This window comes from Anomaloglossus baeobatrachus, chromosome 4, assembly GCF_048569485.1.
Source record: "Anomaloglossus baeobatrachus isolate aAnoBae1 chromosome 4, aAnoBae1.hap1, whole genome shotgun sequence".
In the NCBI taxonomy this organism is placed as follows: domain Eukaryota; kingdom Metazoa; phylum Chordata; class Amphibia; order Anura; family Aromobatidae; genus Anomaloglossus; species Anomaloglossus baeobatrachus.
In genome coordinates, this window is record NC_134356.1 from 234,100,336 (window position 1) to 234,121,732 (window position 21,397).

Here is a 21,397-nt window from a genome sequence, read left to right on the forward strand (position 1 = left end):
AAAAAATATTCATAACGGGAATTTTTTTTTAAAATTTCGCACTACACCTACAAACGTAAATATTTTATTGGGATTTTATGTGATATAATAACACTAAGTAACAAGTATTTTTGCAGTGTAAAGAAAATGATACCTGGTTTTCTAAATGTTTTAAAAATATAAATCTGAAAATTCAGTCAAGCATTTTTATTGAGTCAATACTTTGTAGGATTACCTTTCACTGCGATCACTGCTGCAAGTCTTTTGGGGTATGTCTCTAGCAGCTGTGCACATTTAAAGGCTGAAATTTGTGCTTATTCTCTGAAACTATCTGTAGCTCTGTGAGATTGGATGGACAGTGTCTATGGACAGCAATTGTCAAGTCTTGTCACAGATTCTCAATAAGATTTAGGTCAGGACTGTGACTGTCCCGTCACACACATGAGTATGCTTTGATCCATTTCCTGGCGGTTTGTTTAGGGCTGTTGTCCTGCAGGAAGGTAAACATACCTCCCATTCTCAAGTCTTTTGCAGCCTCTAACAGGTTTTACTCCTGGATTACTCTGTATTTAGCGCCATCTATTTTCCCATCAACTCTGACCAGCTTCCTAGTCCCTGCTGTAGAAAGGCATCCCCACAGCATGATTCTACCACCAGGTTTGATGGTGGGTATGATGTTTTCAGAGTGATGTGCAGCACAAGTTTTTCATCACACATAGCGTTTTGCATTTAGCTTAAAGGGAACCTGTCATCAGAAATTTAGCTTTAAACCTAAAAGTTTCCCCCTCTGCAGCTCGTGGGCTGCATTATAGCAAGGTTCCTGTACTTTTTGTAGCCCCTTTGAAACCAAATTAAATACTTTATAAAGTTCTACCTTTTTTGTCTGCAATTCTTATAAATTATCCATGGGGGCTGGCTCTCTGCTGCTTGCAGGCCACCACAGGTTACAAAATAAAACCAAAACGTTTAGTGCTTTTCACTTTTCAGAAGACAATGTGTGTCTTTGTTTGATTTTACTTTTTTTTTTTTTTTACTGTGTACGTCACTCAGATCCTCTCCGCGCCTCATCGTAAACTGTGGTGGCCTGCTCTGCTCCTCCCATCTATTTCCTGCTGCAGGGTAAGATGGGAAGGAGGTGATGTCGGGTCATTTGGCCAGCGCTTGCGCAGAACACTGGAGGCAGAGGGGAAAGGGCGGGCACGAGATTATGGGCGGGCAGTTGCGATGCAATCACAGCGCCGCCCATAATCTGGTGCCTGCAACCACGTCACCAGCGGTCCTCACGTGCGCGGCACCTCGGGTGCAGTGGGCGGCGTCCTGAGATATGAAATGGAGCATTGGGGGACTGCGTCAATCTGCAGGAGGGACAGCAACGGACACCAGAGAGCCCGCCCCCATGGATAGTTTACAAGAATTGCAGACAAAAAGGTAGAACTTTATAAAGTATTTAATTTGGTTTCAAAGGGGGCACAAAAAACTATAGGAACCTTGCTAGAATGCAGCCCAGGAGCTGCAGAGTGGGAAACTTTTAGGTTTAAAACTAAATTTCTGATGACAGGTTCCCTTTAAATTTTTCTGCTTTGGTCTAACTGACCAGACCACTATATTCCACATGCCAGGTAGGTGACACATCTAGCATGTGGAAGAAGGTGTGTGGTCAGATTAGATCAAAATATAACTTTTTGTGATAAATGCAAAATCATACGTGTGGAGGAAAACTAACACTGCACATCATCCTGAAAAAAACATCCTCCCATGAAACATGGGGGTAGCAGCATCATGCTGAGAAGATGCTTTCCTTCAGCAGGGACAGCGAAGCTGGTCCAAGTTGTTTGGAAGATGGATGGAGCTAAATACAGGCAATCTTGAAGGAAAACCTGTTAAAGGCCCTGTGCGCACTTACCGGATTTTGCCGCGGATTTTCTGCGGATTTGCTGCATGTTTCGCTGCAGAAAATGTTCATAACATCTCTGCAGTGAATCACCAGCAAAACCTATGGGAAAAAAAATCCTGTGCGCACTAGGCGGATTTTGACAGCTGCATGTTTTGCTGCGGGATTGACTCCAATGTAATCGTGAAATCCCGCAGGGAATAACGCAGGCAGCAAATTCTGTGCGGTTCACTGCGTTTTCCTGCGTTATTCCCTGCGGTATTTCGCGGTTTACCTCCGGTAATGTACATCACTTGCCTGCGGTTTTGCAGAGAAGTGATGTCATTACAGGAAGAGGAAGCGGAGGAGAGAGTAAACACACACACATCACAGACATAGAACACAGACACACAGATCACACTCACAGACAGATCACACTCACAGACAGATCACACTCACAGACAGATCACACTCACAGACAGATCACACTCACAGACAGATCACACTCACAGACAGATCACACTCACAGACAGATCACACTCACAGACAGATCACACTCACAGACAGATCACACTCACAGACAGATCACACTCACAGACAGATCACACTCACAGACAGATCACACTCACAGACAGATCACACTCACAGACAGATCACACTCACAGACAGATCACACTCACAGACAGATCACACTCACAGACAGATCACACTCACAGACAGATCACACTCACAGACAGATCACACTCACAGACAGATCACACTCACAGACAGATCACACTCACAGACAGATCACACTCACAGACAGATCACACTCACAGACAGATCACACTCACAGACAGATCACACTCACAGACAGATCACACTCACAGACAGATCACACTCACAGACAGATCACACTCACAGACAGATCACACTCACAGACAGATCACACTCACAGACAGATCACACTCACAGACAGATCACACTCACAGACAGATCACACTCACAGACAGATCACACTCACAGACAGATCACACTCACAGACAGATCACACTCACAGACAGATCACACTCACAGACAGATCACACTCACAGACAGATCACACTCACAGACAGATCACACCCACAGACAGATCACACCCACAGACAGATCACACCCACAGACAGATCACACCCACAGACAGATCACACCCACAGACAGATCACACCCACAGACAGATCACACCCACAGACAGATCACACCCACAGACAGATCACACCCACAGACAGATCACACCCACAGACAGATCACACCCACAGACAGATCACACCCACAGACAGATCACACCCACAGACAGATCACACCCACAGACAGATCACACCCACAGACAGATCACACCCACAGACAGATCACACCCACAGACAGATCACACCCACAGACAGATCACACCCACAGACAGATCACACCCACAGACAGATCACACCCACAGACAGATCACACCCACAGACAGATCACACCCACAGACAGATCACACCCACAGACAGATCACACCCACAGACAGATCACACCCACAGACAGATCACACCCACAGACAGATCACACCCACAGACAGATCACACCCACAGACAGATCACACCCACAGACAGATCACACCCACAGACAGATCACACCCACAGACAGATCACACCCACAGACAGATCACACCCACAGACAGATCACACCCACAGACAGATCACACCCACAGACAGATCACACCCACAGACAGATCACACCCACAGACAGATCACACCCACAGACAGATCACACCCACAGACAGATCACACCCACAGACAGATCACACCCACAGACAGATCACACCCACAGACAGATCACACCCACAGACAGATCACACCCACAGACAGATCACACCCACAGACAGATCACACCCACAGACAGATCACACCCACAGACAGATCACACCCACAGACAGATCACACCCACAGACAGATCACACCCACAGACAGATCACACCCACAGACAGATCACACCCACAGACAGATCACACCCACAGACAGATCACACCCACAGACAGATCACACCCACAGACAGATCACACCCACAGACAGATCACACCCACAGACAGATCACACCCACAGACAGATCACACCCACAGACAGATCACACCCACAGACAGATCACACCCACAGACAGATCACACCCACAGACAGATCACACCCACAGACAGATCACACCCACAGACAGATCACACCCACAGACAGATCACACCCATATAGAAAACAAAGCACGTGGGCTCCGCTGCATATTTACAGTCCAGCCGAGGTAAGCACACAGCGGCGGCCCGGTATTCTCAGGCTGGGGAGGGAGAGGGGCAGGGTTAATGTCCCCCGCCTCACTCCCCCTCCCGCAGCCGAGAATATCAGCCGCAGCTGCCCCGGCACTGTCGCATGCATTATGCGGCAGCACCGGCGTGTCCCCGGCTCTTCCTGCAGCCGTGTAGCAGTGGCAGTCAAGGTAATACAAGGAGTTAATGGTGGCGGATCACCGCCATTAACTCCAGGCTTGATCATGGCAGCGTCTATGAGACAGCTGACATGATCAACCCGTAAGTAAAGTGAAAAAACACACACACCGAAAAATCCTTTATTTTAAATCAAACACAAAAAAAGCCTCGTTCACCCTTTTTTTTTTAACCCCTCCTGAAACAAAGCTCCGACGTAATCCACAGGTCCTGCGCTGCTTACATCCAGCCGCGACTGACACTGTCACAGCGCTGAATGAATGCAGCCTCGCAGCGAGACAGCAGAGGTAATTACCGGTCATTTCCCACGGCCGGTAATGTGAACTCACTGCCGACCGTGGGAAATGCAGTGTGCTAACAGGGACTCTATCTATCCCTCTATCTATCCTTCTATCTATCCCTCTGTCTACCGTGTTTCCCCGAAAGTAAGACCCTGTCTTACATTAATTTTACCCCAAAAAGTCCCACCCTGTCTTACTTTCGGGGGAGGTCTTACATTAGCCGAAAAAAAATGACCGTTCAACTGGAAAGCAGACAACAAATCAAAGTACGGTAACAGTAACACACTACGGTACGGTACTGTACGGTAATTGCCGTATACCCTCTGCCTGCATACCATAACAGAGCTGTATCCCACTGCACCCAGCCCCACACCCCATAACAGTGCCGTATCCCACTGCACACAGCCCCATACCCTATACAGTACATGTTTCCCTACTTGGTTTTTAAATGCTGGACGTTTTCCTCTGCGGTGCGGCTGTGGGTGCGGAAGGCCTGTGCTGCAGGGAACGCTGTGCCAATCAGCAGGGAAACAGCGGTGACGTGGGGCTGGGGCGGCCAATTACAGCCCGAGCTGCTGGGCCAATCAGCGCTCGAGCCAGGGGCCGGCGGTGACGTGGGGAGCAGGGGCGGCCAATGAGCTGTTGAGCTGGGCGGATTGCGGGGTTAACACGGCGAGTTAACCCCATGAGCGCTGGACCCGCCCAGCTGCACCTGAGGACACCTCTGGAGCCTGGGGACCCAATAGGGGACAGCGGCGGCCCAAAGGTAAGGGCCTTACATTTCACAGCGGCCCCCCAACCCTGCCTTACATTCGGGGGAGGCCTTACATTGAAGGACCCCCCCGTAACCCCCACCCTGTCTTACTTTCGGGGGGGTCCTACTATTCTTCTATCTATTCTTCAGTCTATTTCTCTATCTCAGAATGAAATGACTTTTTTTTTTTTTCTTCTTCAATGTGCTTTATTGCATTGAATGCAATAAAGCACATGCAAAACCGCGGCAATACCGCGAACAATGCCGCGGCAAACTGCATGCGGTTTTCGGGTGCGGTTTGCCGCGTTTTTTTTACCGCGGGTGCGGTAATCTTTGAATACCTGCGGAATTTTCTTGAGAAAATTCCATTTTCCAGTGCGCACAGGGCCAAAGGCTGCAAAAAACTTGAAGGCTTGACACTGGCGGAAATATGTTCACCTCCCAGCAGGTCAACAACCCTAAGTATACTGCTAGAAAAATAATGGGTGATTTAGATCTGTGTGTGTGTGTGTGTGTATGGCCCATACAAAAGTTCAGACCTAAATCTCATTGAGAATCTGTGACAAGACTTGAAAATTGCTGTTCAAAGATGCTCTCCATCCAATCTCACTGAGGTGGAGCTATTTTGTAAAGAAGAATGGGCAAAAACCTCAGCCTGTAGATGAGCAAAGCTGATAGACATACCCCAAAAGACTTTTAGCAGTAAATTAAAGGGAACCAACCATCAGAATTTTCATATAAAAAGTAAAGCCAGTGCTATATTCTAGCTAGGATGTTGAATGTAAGCGTAGCTTTTGTTCAGGGATTGGATGTTTTATTTCAAATACTGTATATGTGCAAGTAAAGTTCCAGCAATGTACTGCTATTTGATAGATAGGTGCAACAGGAAGGGATATGTGGGTTGAGTTTTGCTATCTATTCCTACCTGTCTGTCTGCCTGCATTGGAATTAACATCTAAGACGGCGACATGGGGGAGGAAGGCCAGGCAGCCATACAGGGGCGGAATAGATCGCAAAACCTGACCCACATTTTCCCACATTAAACAGAAGTGTAATATAAATATATATATAATATAATATATTGCGCTACGCAATGAAACCACCTATCGTGCCACCTGGTGGAAAACAACGGAGTTAGCATTTTTATCTTCAAAACGGAACGAGATAGAGAAAAAAAGTGAATTACAAAGTTGTAGGGCATCATCAATTCAATACGAATCGACACTTTGCATACAGAAATGCTATGATTAGGACGTGTAAAACTCACAAGGCTGCGGACGTGAAGCGATACCTCATGGAGACCTTCCTACAAGTCATTGGGTATGGTGGCTCCGTGGAGTGGCCTCCATGCTCACCTGACCTGACCTGACCCCATTGGACTTCTTTCTGAGAGGTCACATCAGACATCAGGTGTATGCGACCCCTCCACGAACATTGCAGGACCTACGACGACGTATCACAGATGCTTGTGCAAACGTGTCACCTACCATATTGCACAATGTGCAGCAAGGTACAGTATGCTGTCCAGAGTCCAGATATTGCATGGCAAGTGGCTGACGGTGGCCACTTTGAGCAGTTAAATGAGCTCCATATGCGTGACCAGCATTCAATGTTTTGGGGGGGTCATGAGTTTCCTATCATAGCATTTCTGTATGCAAAGTGTCGAATCGTATTGAATTGATGATGCCCTACAACTTTGTAATTCACTTTTTTTCTCTATCTCGTTCCGTTTTCAAGATAAAAATGCTAACTCCGTTGTTTTCCACCGGGTGGCGCTATAGGTGGTATCATTGTGTAGCGCATGGCTACTTTACTATACCTAACAGACGAGGTGGAGGAAAGCTTGACACGCCCAATGGAATAGGTCACCACACATCCATGGAGTGCAACTATACGAAGTCCACCTGGTGAACTATAACTTGAATAGAAGGACAAGAGCCTATGATTAAGGACGCTCTTTTGCGTAGGAAATGTGTCATGGTCTTCTAAATATGGATGGACTTTTTTAATACTACGTGACAATAAAGAGAAATTATTTTACGTTGGATGTGCTGATATCTTTTCCTTTTACTATACCTAGACACCACTGCTATGCCTATAGCGTCCGCCGTTCTCAATTTTATGGTGGGGGACAGGAGTAGGTGGACACACTGTATATTGCAGGCATTTCTTAGTGTTTCTGATAAGTAGGGATCTGGGTGAAAACACTGCTCTGAAGTCCACAGATTCCTACATTATCTGTGCGCACAAAAGCAGTGTGTATGCACAATAGCAAGTCGATGATAGTGCAGACCCATAGAAGCCATACTCTGTTCTGTCCAAATGGCACATTGACATCTGTATATCATCCACTATCTGTCCATATATTTATTTTTTTTTTAACTTTGTAGTCATGGTTAAGACAAGCATGGAAGTTTTGTATTTAGCACGAGATAAAGACTGATGGTAAAAACGGACATACAGACCAAACAAGGATGAAAATTCTTATACTCTTTAAAAAAATAAAAACCCTAACATAAGAACAGAATTAAAAATGCCCATGTTTGGTAAGATCTGAACTCCTCATTCCTTCTGGATCCACTTCTTGTGGATTGATCTGTTTGTGTATACGTCTATCTGCTTATATTTTAAGTAAGGCAGTAGTAAATGGATTGGGCACACTGTGCAGTGATTGCTGCATTAATGAGTCATTGATGGAAAAGGCGTCAACTTGTATTAGGGCAATGGACCATTTCTGTTTAGAAAACACATTTGTTTCCTTTCCGTGGACTCCGAATAGCCTAATAAAACGATTACACATCACTACACTATGCAATAAAGACATAAAAGCAGCACTGGACAGCCCATCAATGTAGGAAAGCAATTGCTGGTTGTTGATCTGTTTTCATTGTAATACATACAAGTTCCAGTTTATTTTTAAAGTAAAAAATAGTTTTCAACCTTAAGAAACAAAATGAGGACATTCCTTGTGGTTTCCCTTTTTACAAAAAGTATGTTTTTTCCTATTCTATAATTCTGGCTCTGGAGGGCTTTGGTGACTTCACAGCAGTTAGTTATTATTTTTTATTATTATTATTATTATTATTATTATTATTATTATTATTATTATTATTATTATTATTATTATTATGCCATTTATTCCATGACAGTATACATGTGAAAAAGGGGCATGCATGCACATTATTAGAGTGTAAAGCATAAGTTTCATTAGGTAATCTACATATAGGAAAATTAGAGGGTTGTCCGGTCAAGTAATATTGCTGACTTCTCTTTAGGGTAGGTCGTCGTTATAAGTTGGAGTCTGACACATGGCTCCTCATCCATCAGCTGATATTACTCTGCAGGGGAAGGATGTAAACACTGTGGCGGATTGATCAAGGTGCTTATGCCAGAAATTTGGTGTAAGCAACTTAATAAGTCACAATATTTTAGTCTAATTTGCCAGTTGAGCAAAAATATTGCGTCATTTGTCGTTTACGCGCCAGTCCCGGCCAGGTATGCCAGAATAACTACTGTGATATGGAAGGAGCATGGTTGTCATTCACCATGAACTAAGCCACTAAAGTAGAGAAACTTTACTCCAGAAATGTACGGCTGACGTATATTTTTGGCAGCTGAATATGCTGGGTAGCAGACACACCTGATTAATTCAGCGGCACTTAATGAATCGGGCAGCTTTTTTCAATATGTAGCGGCTGTTACCGAGTACTGCAGAACAGGTCTGATTCTTTTGATGGCTGTTCTGCAGTAGCTCTACAAATTCAATGAACCTGCAGTTTTCTGCTTTGTTCAAAGGTCCCAATTCAATGCTTGTTTTTTTTGCGCCTTTTAGTTTGCATTTTCTTAAAGTTTACTTTCACACTTGCGTTGTGCAGCATCCGTTGTAATCCGCCGCCTTGAGGAATTACAGTAACCGTTGCAGGAATCCGTTTGGTTCCCTTTAATAAAAGCCTATGAGAAATAATCACCAGGGTTTTTGCATGTAACCTAAAGGCAGTGCTATACTGGCACTATCAGGCTGATTACATACCTGTAGTGGTCAGCTCGGATGTTTAGGTTTTGAAAACCAAGAAAGTGAAGTTTGTAAAATGAGCAGCTTCTTGAGTGGCAGTTGCACTGGAGCAGATCCTATATGCATAGTTATCCCCTCCCGCTGTTAGAATTAGCATAAGTATTATAAAAATTACTCACTTTGTCTAGCAGGACCTGTGGTGAGGTTATACCCATGTGACCAGAAGGGGCGGGGCCTCAGCCACCAAAGCTGGATACCAGGTCACATGGGTATGACCTCACAACAGGTCCTACTGGTCAAAGTGAGTCGTTTATATAATGATTATGCTAATTCTTAACAGAAGGAGGGGATAACTATGAATATATTATCTGATCCTCAGCTGCTGTCACTCAACAAGCAGCTCATTTTACAAACTTCACTTTCTTGGATTTTAAAACCTAAACATCCGAGCTGACCACTAATGGTATGTAGAGAATCAGACGGATAGTGCCAGTACAGCACTGGCTTTAGGTTATATACGAAAATCCTGGTGATTGGTTCCCCTTAAGGGCGGAATGCAACGGATGGTCTTGCGTTGCATCCGCCCTACAGCGCATCAGTTGTTTTATCGGTTACGGTCAGTGCTCGTCAGGTTGACGAAACGCATAATGTAACATTTTTTGTTTGTGTTAAAAAACGCACTCCGCAGGATTCCGTCGGGATCCGTTAAGAGGCATAATGAATGTCTATGGTGCTGGATTCAATCGCCATGCATTTGGCGACTGATTCCAGTGCAAGATTCCGCCACATTCTACTGAGCATGCTCAGCATCTCCAGCAGAACATTCTAAATCGTTTAAAAGCATTCCTGGCCGGTCTCTGGGCGTCTGTCTCTTGGCGTCTCTCGGCGTCTGTCTGTCTCTCTCTCTCATACTCACCGTTCACCGGCGCGGCACTGCACAGCTGTCACACTGTTTTGGCGTCTTCTCCTGCTTTTGAAAATGTCGGCCGCTCATTATTCCATCTCGTATTCACTGCTTCCACGCCCAACGGCACCTATGATTGATTGCAGTCAGACGCGCCCCCACACTGAGTGACAGCTGTCTCACTGCAACCAATTACAGCCGCCGGTGGGCGAGTCTATATCATGCAGGAAAATAAATAAAAACCAGCGTGCGGTCTAACCCAATTTTAATACCAGCCAAGATAAAGCCACAAGGCTGAAGGCTGGTATTCTCAGGATGGGGAGCCCCACGTTATTGGGAGCTCCCTGCCTAAAAATATCAGCCAGCAGCTGCCCGGAATTGCCGCATCCATTAGATGCGACAGTCCCGGAACTCTACCCAGCTCATCCCGAATTGCCCTAGTACGGTGACAATCTGGGTAATAAGGAGTTAATGGCAGACGCCTGCCATGTTTAACCTAGGACTTTTTGGCAGCGATGGGCTATGAGACACCCCCAATGATTAACCAGTAAGTGAAAGTAAATAAACACATACACCCGAAAAAATCCTTTATTTTGAATAAAAGAAAAAAAACCCTCTTTCACCACTTTATTAATCCCTAAATTCCCCTCCAGGTCCGACATAATCCACACGAGGTCCCATAACACTTTCAGCTCTGCTACATCGGAAGCTGACAGGAGCGTCTGTAGAACACCGCCGCTCTCTGTGAGCTATACGCAAAAACTGAAGTGAATCGCGCTGTCAGCGGTAACATCACTGAGGTAGTGCCTGCGTGTGCGGTGATGATGGGGGGCGGTAGTGCCTGCGTGTGTGCGGTGATGATGGGGGCGGTAGTGCCTGCGTGTGTGCGGTGATGATGGGGCGGTAGTGCCTGCGTGTGTGTGGTGATGATGGGGGCGGTAGTGCCTGCGTGTGTGCGGTGATGATGGGGGCGGTAGTGCCCGCGTATGTGCGGTGATGATGGGGGCGATAGTGCCTGCGTGTGTGCGGTGATGATGGGGGCGGTAGTGCCTGCGTATGTGCGGTGATGATGGGGGCGGTAGTGCCTGCGTGTGTGCGGTGATGATGGGGGCGATAGTGCCTGCGTGTGTGCGATGATGATGGGGGCGGTAGTGCCTGCGTGTGTGCGCTGATGATGGGGCGGTAGTGCCTGCGTGTCTGCGGTGATGATGGGGTCCCTCTCCTCTCTCTTCTCTCTCTCAAAGAAAACTAAAAGAACGCAACATGTTTCACAGGAATCCGTTGCCTTTATGATCACACTATTTACAACTAATCAGTCACATGCCTTATGTTCCCGTTTTCTTGTTTAGTTTGCCACTGTGGCTGATGTTTAGGGCTTGCAAATGATTTTGCCTGATTCATAATTTGTCACAAATGTACTGCAGTTGTCCAATGTAGTGATGTTATGTATGGTAGGTATTTTGACACAATTTTTGCGTGATCTCATGAAATGTGTTACGCTTTGCACTAAAGTGTAATGAAAAAAGGTTTAAGACAATAATAAAGATTTTTTTTTTTTACTTTTTACACAATTATTGAATGAAATTTGCCATTTTTTTTAAACATTATTTATTAATTTTCTCAGCTTTACATCAACAGAAGAATAACCGGAAAAAGGCATATACACATCCATGTTATTTAGAGCATTACTATAAGAACCAATCGTCATGCAAATGAACATATTCAATTCTTGTTCCGTAAGCTTTACAGATTCCTTATCAAGCCCAAACAACTTTTGATAGACTGCTCCTTGCTATACTTTCAGCTTCCCCAACCGGCCCAGAAGATCTTCCAAGATATACCATTCAGTATGCACAAATGCAGCTACAATTTGTATTATGTCTTTCTCTCTGAAGTGTATCAGACTAAACGCCTTCCACTTTTTGAAAAAACTATTCACTAACTTCTCCTGGTTCCTTTTCTGTTTCTAGTTTTTCAATCCTCAGTAAGGATTTTAGTTGATTTAGTATCTCCCTAATAGAGGAGATATCAGGCAATAACCAATTTTTTAGTAAACCCTTTTTGGCAACCATACATGTGCAGTGGAGCAGTGAGGGTAAATGACCTCATATGTCGTCTTCCCTAGTCGCCTCACCCTGTCCCCTATGATGGAACAAAAGTTTGCCATTAAAAAAAAAAAAAGGCGCAAAAAAAGTCCACCAAATACTTCAAGACAACAAACAAAAGTGACAAAGGCATAATGCAAATAATGAATCTGGGCCAAAGTGTTTACATCCATTAGTCTCCACAATAACCTCTAATCAGAGCAGTTGCTGGGTAAATGAACAACATTTTACCAAAGAACCCCGATAATATAGAGGATTTATGGAAGACCTCTGCTTCTGACGTCTGCTAAGCCCACCCTTTGAATAGTGTGTTACAACTGGTGGTCATGGAAATAGTCCTAGTCCTGCTAATAGCCATTAGTTAAGCATACGTTTTTCCAGAGCAGCTCTACTGACATCATTTTGCACATGGCTTAGGATTCAGATAGCGATAAATACAATGGAGGCAGAGGCGCCACTGGCTCTATCTTCCACCAATCATCGTATGAGACAGCAGACGCAATGATGTCATATCGGCACGCCTGTTCAGAGGGTCAGTGCAGTATCAGGGGAATTGGAGAGAGGCGAGTGTGTGTTTTTGTTTTTTTATTTTTGTCCCCCCCCCCCCCCCCCCATATGTTTATGGGCTCATTCTGTATATAGGAGGCTATGTGGGGCTCATAAAGTGTATATGTAGGGGCCATGTGCAGCTCATAATGTATACAGGAGGATATGTGAGGGCTCATGCTGTATGTCGTAGGCTATGTGGGGCTCATGCCGTATGCCGTAGGCTATATGGGGCTCATGATGTATGGAGGAGGCTATGTGGGGCCCACGCTGTATGTCGTAGGCTATGTGGGGCTCACACTGTATGTAGGAGGCTATGTGGAGCTTATGCTGTATGGAGGAGGTGGTCATTCTCTGATACCAGGATTTAATGTGCTCCAACAGCGCATTAATCCCCGCTCCTATTGGCAGCCCTGTGACATGATCACATGGAGCCGATATGTTGTCGTGACAACCAGGGGTCTTCTGAAGACCCTTGTCACTGTCATGATGTAGTTTCCTGTGAATGCCGGCTGAACGTCAGCGTGCGCAGCAAGTCAGCATTTGTGCTCTGTACAACACAAGCAATCAGACAATCGTAGCTTTAAGTCCCGTAAGGGAACTAGTAAAAACACTAAAAAGTAAAACCATTTTTTTTTTAAATATTACATATTTTTATTAACAATAGTTCAAATCATCCCCCTTTTGCCCCATTGAAAATTAAACAATTAAATAAAAAAACAAATAAACACATTTGGTATCTCTTCATTCAGAAATGCCCAATCTATCAAAATATAAAATAAAGTAATTTGATTGGTAATAATGAGAAAAAGAAAACGCCGGAATTACATTTTTTTGGTCAACGCAATAAATCCCATGCCCACTGTGCGTGTCAATTCTTTGCTGCGAATATAGAGAGAGGGGAGCCAGCACGATCTGAAAATGGCATGCATCATATAAAAAGTGCAAATTCACAGATTTATTCCAACTGTACTGTAATATAAATGAGATTTTTAGCAAATAATTGATCAATTCTTTGAGCCACCCCTGCCAACGTCATGGCAAATCTCAATACTGTAGTTATGCTACAATTTCTGGTGACTGACCATCACCATACCATGCACGCCTGAGTTTGGTTTGCAATGTATTCCTCCTGTTGGTAGCTGTTCAGATTCAGTTGCCTCACCCCTTTCCACAGGCAATGCTAATTAAGCACCATTCTTGGATCTGGTCCGCCTTTATCAATGGTTGCAGTCTGGCACTGGGAGGGTCAGTTCTGATATAGTCCTGGTATGTGTAGAGCTTGCTCCACATACTGGGACCTGGGCTGGCCTCTATTCACAATTGCCTTTTTTGCAACATGGAAGCGGCTATATACAGGTTACAGGTATGTGTGCTCCATTATGGTTCTGCTTTTAACTTTATCTAGGAGGCCGCATGGCACATGAAATACAGAATATAGAGTAGGACCCCCCTATTGAGATTTGCCGTGACGTTGGCAGGGGTGGCTCAAAAAATTGATCAGTTATTTGCTAAAAATCTCATTTTTTTTATTATAATACAGTTGGAATAAATCTGTGAATTTTCACTTTTTATATGATGCATGCCAATTTCAGATCGTGCTGGCTCCTTTTTCTTTGCTGCGAATATGCAAGTATTCTCCGCAGAAGAGAGAGACCGCAACTGCCCGGGGTTGGATCGTTGGCGTGAGCAGCTGCGGTCTTCTGCGGACAGCACTCGCAGGTCAGGACCCACCGCGTCCAGGACGCAGCGGATCCTGATCACGTGCCCTTAAAGTCTATAATGAAGTTTTTTCAAAGGCATTCTCCCCATATCTTTATTTTTCTAAGCACTTGTTGATATGGTTTTATGCAATTTTTTAAAATTTTGGAAAATAACTGTTAATAAAAAAACATTGAGTTTTTGTTTTTTTGTAATTACTACAGTGATAGAATAGTTATGTCTTGTGAAGAATGGCCTTCAAAGCGCTTATATTTCTTATGTTATTTTATTATGGGATGTGCCCCAGTTTATCGCTTATTAAATAGCGCTTGAACAGTCTTGCTTAGATATTTCCTGAATTTAGGTTGGTGTATTTCTCCGGATACAGCACTGTGGTTGCCTTTGCTTTGAACTTCAATCAAAGTGAAGGTTTAAGATCAAGAGTACTGAGGCAATAGTAAGTTAGCAAATTCTATTTTTTGCCATTTAGAGGTTTTGGCCATTTCAGAGATTATCTGGCCTGTCGTCAGCTTTTCATTCTTTGTACTTGAACTTAAAACTGACCTTTGTTGATAGAAATGCAGGTTAATGCCGGCACTCCTCCTTTGCACTGTCAGTAACAAATTTCACAGCTTTCTTTGTATGGTCCCTAACTATATGCTCAGATAATTTTCTGGTCACCGCTTCTGGCAGTGGTGATAAAATTGTTGTTTCAAGTTGTAAGTCCAAACCTGTTCCTCTTCTAGAGTTAGCAGAGGGGGTAAGTATATTGGAATTGTTGTTTTGCCGATTTCCTTTTATATGTATAGAACGTTTGTGAAACTTGGTTATCAAAAGATATGTTGTATGATATTTTCTGTCATCGTTATATATTTGGGTGTAGCAAATACAGTGAAATCTTTTTTAGGCCTCTTTTCCATCTGTGGGGCCATTCAGTGTTGTTTTTCAAAGCCATAACTGACCTCCTGGCTTTAACAGATCATTTTCCATCCACCAGTATAACTCTTGGTCTATTTGTCTTTGAACTGGATCAAAAAAGTTGCATTGAGGTTTTTTTTTTTTGTATTTTTTAGAACCTGCCTATAGATGTTGGAGTAGTGCTAAAAGTGCAGGATCACATTCATCAGTTGTCCAGCTCGCGTGTAAACAGCTGATATTTGTGCATCCAGTGTAAAAGGCAAAGGTTTCTCAATCAGATTCTTCCTTGACAGATTTTTAATTTCTCTAACTTCCATGTACATTGATATCTTCCTTAAAGGAGTTTTCTCAAGTTTGGAAGTTATACTCTATCCATTTGATATGAGGTAACTTACTGGTCACTGTGACCTCCAACAAGCCCGAGAACCAGGACTCTGAAGAATCCCCTATGTGAATATATCATAGGTGGATCAAGCGCATTGCCACTCCATTCTTTTTTTAATGGTATCTCTGAACTTGGCTGTTTTTTGCACTTTATTAGAATGAACGGAGCAGGGGAATGCAAGATAGACCACAGCTCTACTCGCATGGTGCTCTTCAGAGCCCCGGTTTTTGGGATTGTTTGAGGTCCCTGGAGTTGGCTTCCCGTCATTGGAAGGCTATTGCTAATTCCATAATTAGGGGATAACTTACAAACTTCAGAGGGATTATTTCCCTATGAGACCATTTTTTCTAAGAATATTGGGTGGTAAGCTCAAAACAGTTTAGTGCTTTAGCAAAACCATGGGCTTGCTTTGAAAACATGTCTTTTTTTTTTGTGTATTTGTGCGTTAAGGCTACTTTACACGCTGCGATATCGGTCCCGATACCGCTAGCGTGGGTACCCGCCCCCATCTGTTGTGCGACACGGGCAAATCGCTGCCCGTGCCGCACAACATCGCGCAGACCCGTCACACATACTTACCTGCCCGGCGACGTCGCTGTGACCGTCGAACCGCCTCCTTTCTAAGGGGGCGGTCCGTGCGGCGTCACAGCGACGTCACTGAGCGGCCGCCCAATAGAAGCGGAGGGGCGGAGATGAGTGGCCGGAACATCCCGCCCACCTCCTTCCTTCCTCATAGAGGCCGGGAGGCAGGTAAGGAGAGGTTCCTCGTTCCTGCGGCGTCACACATAGCGATGTGTGCTGCCGCAGGAGCGACGAACTACATAGTTACTGCTGCAGTAACGATAATCGAGAATGGACCCCCATGTCACCGATGAGCGATTTTGCACGTTTTAGCAACGATGCAAAATCGCTCATCGGTGTCACACGCAGCAACATCGCTAATGCGGCCGGATGTGCGTCACAAATTCCGTGACCCCAATGACTCCGCATTAGCGATGTCGCAGCGTGTAAAGCCCCCTTTAGTATCAAGTATTAATTCAATCAGCTTTTTCTCCTGTATTGGCAGCTAGCAAATTTCCATTGAGGCTCAATATACGAACCCAAAAAACTGTGGAAAAACATGTACACCTAGCCACATTGTTAGAAGTGAAAATGCTGCAACAGCATGCAGTATGGTTGCGGGGTGTAAAGTTAAGTTGAACTATTACATCAGGTATTCAAAAGTTAAATGTGTCCGTTAAATAAAATATTTATTTTTTAAATTACTCCCTCAGTACTTTATCCCCCCCCCAAAAAAAAAACAGAACGAGGAAAACTTGTTAGTTTCACACCCAAAAAGCAAGCACATGCAAAAGATCAGTGGCGTGCCACCCATCCAGCCATACCACGCAACTGCTATGGAGCTCAGTGGGTGGGGGGCCCCGGCACTGATAGCCTTTTCCATGTGCACATTTATTTTAGTTCCCTGCAGCAACCTTAGCCCTCCCCTATGTAGCCCCCACCTCCACTGTATTTTCATAGACACCCGTCTCTAGCTGACGTAGCTTACGCTGCACTTCAGCCAGAGAGAAGCTTAGGAGCACCAGGGCAGACACAATGGGAGTCTGCCTGCCTGGAGGGCGCAGAGGAAACGGTGAGAAAAGAGGGTAAGACAACCCATCTACTCTGCGGGCCAGGTTTTCAGCCTGAAAATGGGTGGGGAGATCTCTAGTGGCAGCTTTTTACTTTGTGGGTGTAGGGAGGTGCGCAATGGGCAAATCAGGATATTTACATGAAAGGGGAAGAGAGTATAAAGGACAAATGTCCAGCTGGGCTTGGGCTAATACATTGGGGGCCTACAGTATGTAGCTATTTCTATAGGGATTCAGGGATCTGGAAACCACCATTCACCTTTCCCATGATGGATAGATCAGGGGATCAATGGAGCGAGATGCTGGTGAGATTAACCACTGATGAATCAGACAAAGAGGCGGAGCTTATTCAGTGGAGCCAGGAGAAAAGAGCACATGAAATGAGACTTGTGCAGGGAGAAAAAGAGAGCGGAAGCAAAACCATGAGGTCAGACTGCCAAGAGGCGCTACAAAGGGGACAGCAGGGAGCCAGAAACCACCAGTGGTGGGTCAGGAGCAGCTAAGCACGATGCTGTAGAGATCTGCCCACCTCTCCTCTCCCCCAGGTAGCCAGCAACCCAGACAAATTTCACTAACAAAAGTTTATATCCAGCATTGCAAATTATCACACAGGACAGGTGATAACTTGCTGATTGCTGGGTGTTCAACTACTAGGCCCCTTTCAAAAACAGACTCTAAAATGCCCCCTTATGAAGGATGGAGCTTTTTCAAGTGCTGTTCTCAATTTCTGATCACAGTGACCCCCACTGCTTAGCAGGTTATCACCTGTCCATAGTATTCATACAAGAAAATCCCTTGACAGATTACATGATCAAGAACACCATTCATTTTCCATTAACTGTCACCTGCTTAACACAGCAGTAATTACGGCACCACTTCCAAAAAATTGAAACTGACAAATCACCGGGTCTGACTGACAAATACACAAGTTCTGCAGAATTAAATGTGTGATAGACAAACCATTATTTCTCTGACGCCTCATTGGGGGACACAGGACCATGGGTGCTATGCTGCCCATCCATAGGAGGACACTAAGTAGATGCAAAAACATAGCTCCTCCTCTGCAGTATACACCCCCTGGCCGGGCCAGGCAACCTCAGTTTTAGCTTAGTGTTTATAGGAGGCACATCTCTGCAGACTACTGCAGCAAGAATTTTTTGTTTTTAGAGGGCGACGGTTCCTTCGGGGACCGATTTCCCAAAACCATCAACAGGCGGGAACGTGGAGTGTTGCCTCCCCGTACCCCCTCCTGCGACGCTGGATCCTGGGCTGTTACTCACTGGACGAAAGGTCTCATGGCACTGATTTTTCAGAGCCCAGAGCAGATGAAAACTTCCTCAGCCCCTCTTGTAGGCTCTGAGTTGATATTCGCTCCACACCAGCGTGACCAGACTGCCATCTCCACAGGAGCTGAGGTGAGAATTCCGATTTTTCCAGAGCATTCCTCAGTCCCTCTGGCAGGCTCTGAGTTGATACACGTTCTATGACCGGGCACAGCAGGCGTCAGAATCTGCACACTGGCTCCCTGACAGGAAACTGGAGCAAAGGTCACACTGACTGGATGCACATGGTCTGAGATTTGGCTCCCTGACAGGAAATTGGAGCAAAGGTCACACTGACTGGATGCACATGGGCTGTGATTGCAGACACCTGCATAGCATTCCACCTGTGGCGGGGGGAGGGGACAACTCCCTGGACTAAGTGCACCCGCAGCTGCGGTACACTTATAGAGGTTTTTCTGTCCACCATTGTTGTACAGGGCTGGAGGGGGGAAGGGGAGTCCTTTCCCACCATTTTTTGTTTATTATATTTTCTCATGTCTTCTTGTCAGAGCTAAGCTCTGCCCCCTACGACACTCGATAAGCCACGCTCCCTCACGAAAGCGCGCGTAACCCTCCTCACACAGGATCTGCAGAGCATTGCTGCAGAGCATTGCTCCCTCTTGTTGTGATCAGAGCCTGTGGGCGTCTCTCAGAGCTGGCTTCCTCCTTCCCACAGGAACTGTGACGCAGGAGGGGGAAGGGGTCATCAGGGTTCTGGGTGAGTTATAGCCTCACTTACATATTAACTCTGCAGAGCATTGCTCCCTCATGACAATCAGAGTTTGTGGTTCATCAGCCAGGGGCTGCAGTCACATGTTTTATGCCCTGCACAACTACAGCAACAACTATAAGACTATTAATGTATCCTGCCACGCTGAGCTACTAGGGGCTGATAGCAACTCTTCCGTCTGTGAGTCCGGTGCCTTTGTAGCTCCCCCCCCCTCCCGCCACCACCGCAGCAACCGCTGCCAGCCCAGAGCCTACGGCTCCCAGTCCCCCAGAATGGGCACAGTTCCCAGAACCTGGTGCTGGCTATGCAACATCGTCCTACACCCCTCGGGGCCCCTGGACAAGAACGCAGCCTGATGACACCTCTATAGAGGGTCCTTCTGATAAGAATCAGCCCTCTGCTTCACCGGTTGCAGATCAGATAAAGGGCATGACCCCCATGGGTCTCCCTCTGGGGTACACAGATGGGGTTCTCCCACATGTTCTGCGGTCTCTGAGTAGCCGGAGGAAGGGGAATGATGTTTGTACCGGGATGATTCCTTGGTTTCAACCTCCCTGAGCGATCAAGCTGCGATGGACTCCCTTATTGCAGCAATCCACCAAAACTCTGCATGTGGAAGATCTCCCATTCACTACTACTGACCCTGTGGTCTCCTTTAAAAAAGTGAAGAAACCTTAAAAAAAAAAATTGCTTTTTGACGCCGCTTCGGTATCCGTAAACTCATGGAGCCCCGGTACCCCTTTGGCTTAGCTGTCTCTAAGGGCTGGGCCGATCCGGCCTCGGTGGACCCTCACCCGGCTTCCGCCTGCCTGAAAGACCCTCCTGTCTTTTACTTGATGGATCCTCCTTCAAGGACCCGACAGACAGACAAGTGGAGCAGCTCGATCACTCTGCCTCGAGGCCGCGGGTCCCTCTCCCCTTCCATGTGGGTCGCACAGGCACCAGGACTACCAGTTTCCCTCAGACCCTCACAGATGTAACTGTTCACATTGCTGCGGTGGCAGAGTACCTCATGCAGGCCTCCCTCGGCGCTGCTACCTGCGCAGTTGTTGCCGCCTCAAATACCATAGCCATCCATAAGGCCCTCTGGTTCCGATAATGGAGAGTGGACTCGGTCTCTAAGAAGCCTCTCACAGTACTCCTTTCCAGACCGATGGTTTGCCGATCGTCTGGACAGGCTCTTTTTTTTTTTGTCTGACGCCACGGGAGGAAAAGAGTACCTCCCTCCCCCAACTCTAGCCCAGGATGTTGTTTTTGTTTTGTTTTACTAGACACGCAGGGCCCGACCTTCTCAGCCCTCCCCGAGTCTACCTCGTCCTGGCAGTCTAGACAGAGACCGAGAAGTCTCGTCCCTCTCCATCTGGGCCACCGCCTCAGACCACAAATGGGTGTGATACCTTGTGTCTTCCGGTTACCACATTGAATTCTGGACCCGATCCCCTGGTCAGTCTTTTCTCTCAAACCCCCCCAAACGCTCCAAAACACCACGAGGCCTTCTCCTCAGCAATCCACTCCCTCCAAACGGCGGGGGTGTTGGTACCTGTTCCGGACGGCGAGAGGTTCAAGGCTATTCCAACCTATCGTGGTCGCCAAAAAAAAAAAAGATGGGTCAGTTCGTCCCATCCTGGACCTCTAACACCTGAGCAAACGTCACATAAGGAGATTCAGAATGGACTTCCTAGGGTCCATTATTACCTTTATGGTCGAAGGAGAATTCCTTGCCTCCCTAGCTTCAGGGACGCTTACCTGCACATACCCATCGCTCCAGCTCACCAAAGTTTCT

At 46.0% G+C, this 21,397-nt stretch overlaps 1 protein-coding gene across 1 annotated transcript in view; it reads left to right on the top strand.

Annotated features, from left to right (window-relative positions):
• NEDD1 (NEDD1 gamma-tubulin ring complex targeting factor) overlaps nucleotides 1-21,397 on the top strand; it is a 109,886-nt gene that overhangs the window by 25,678 nt on the left and 62,811 nt on the right. Inside the window, exon 3 of the mRNA XM_075344745.1 lies at nucleotides 15,294-15,388. Within this exon, the coding sequence (XP_075200860.1) occupies nucleotides 15,294-15,388 (95 nt within the window). The remainder of the gene's footprint in view (nucleotides 1-15,293; nucleotides 15,389-21,397) is intronic.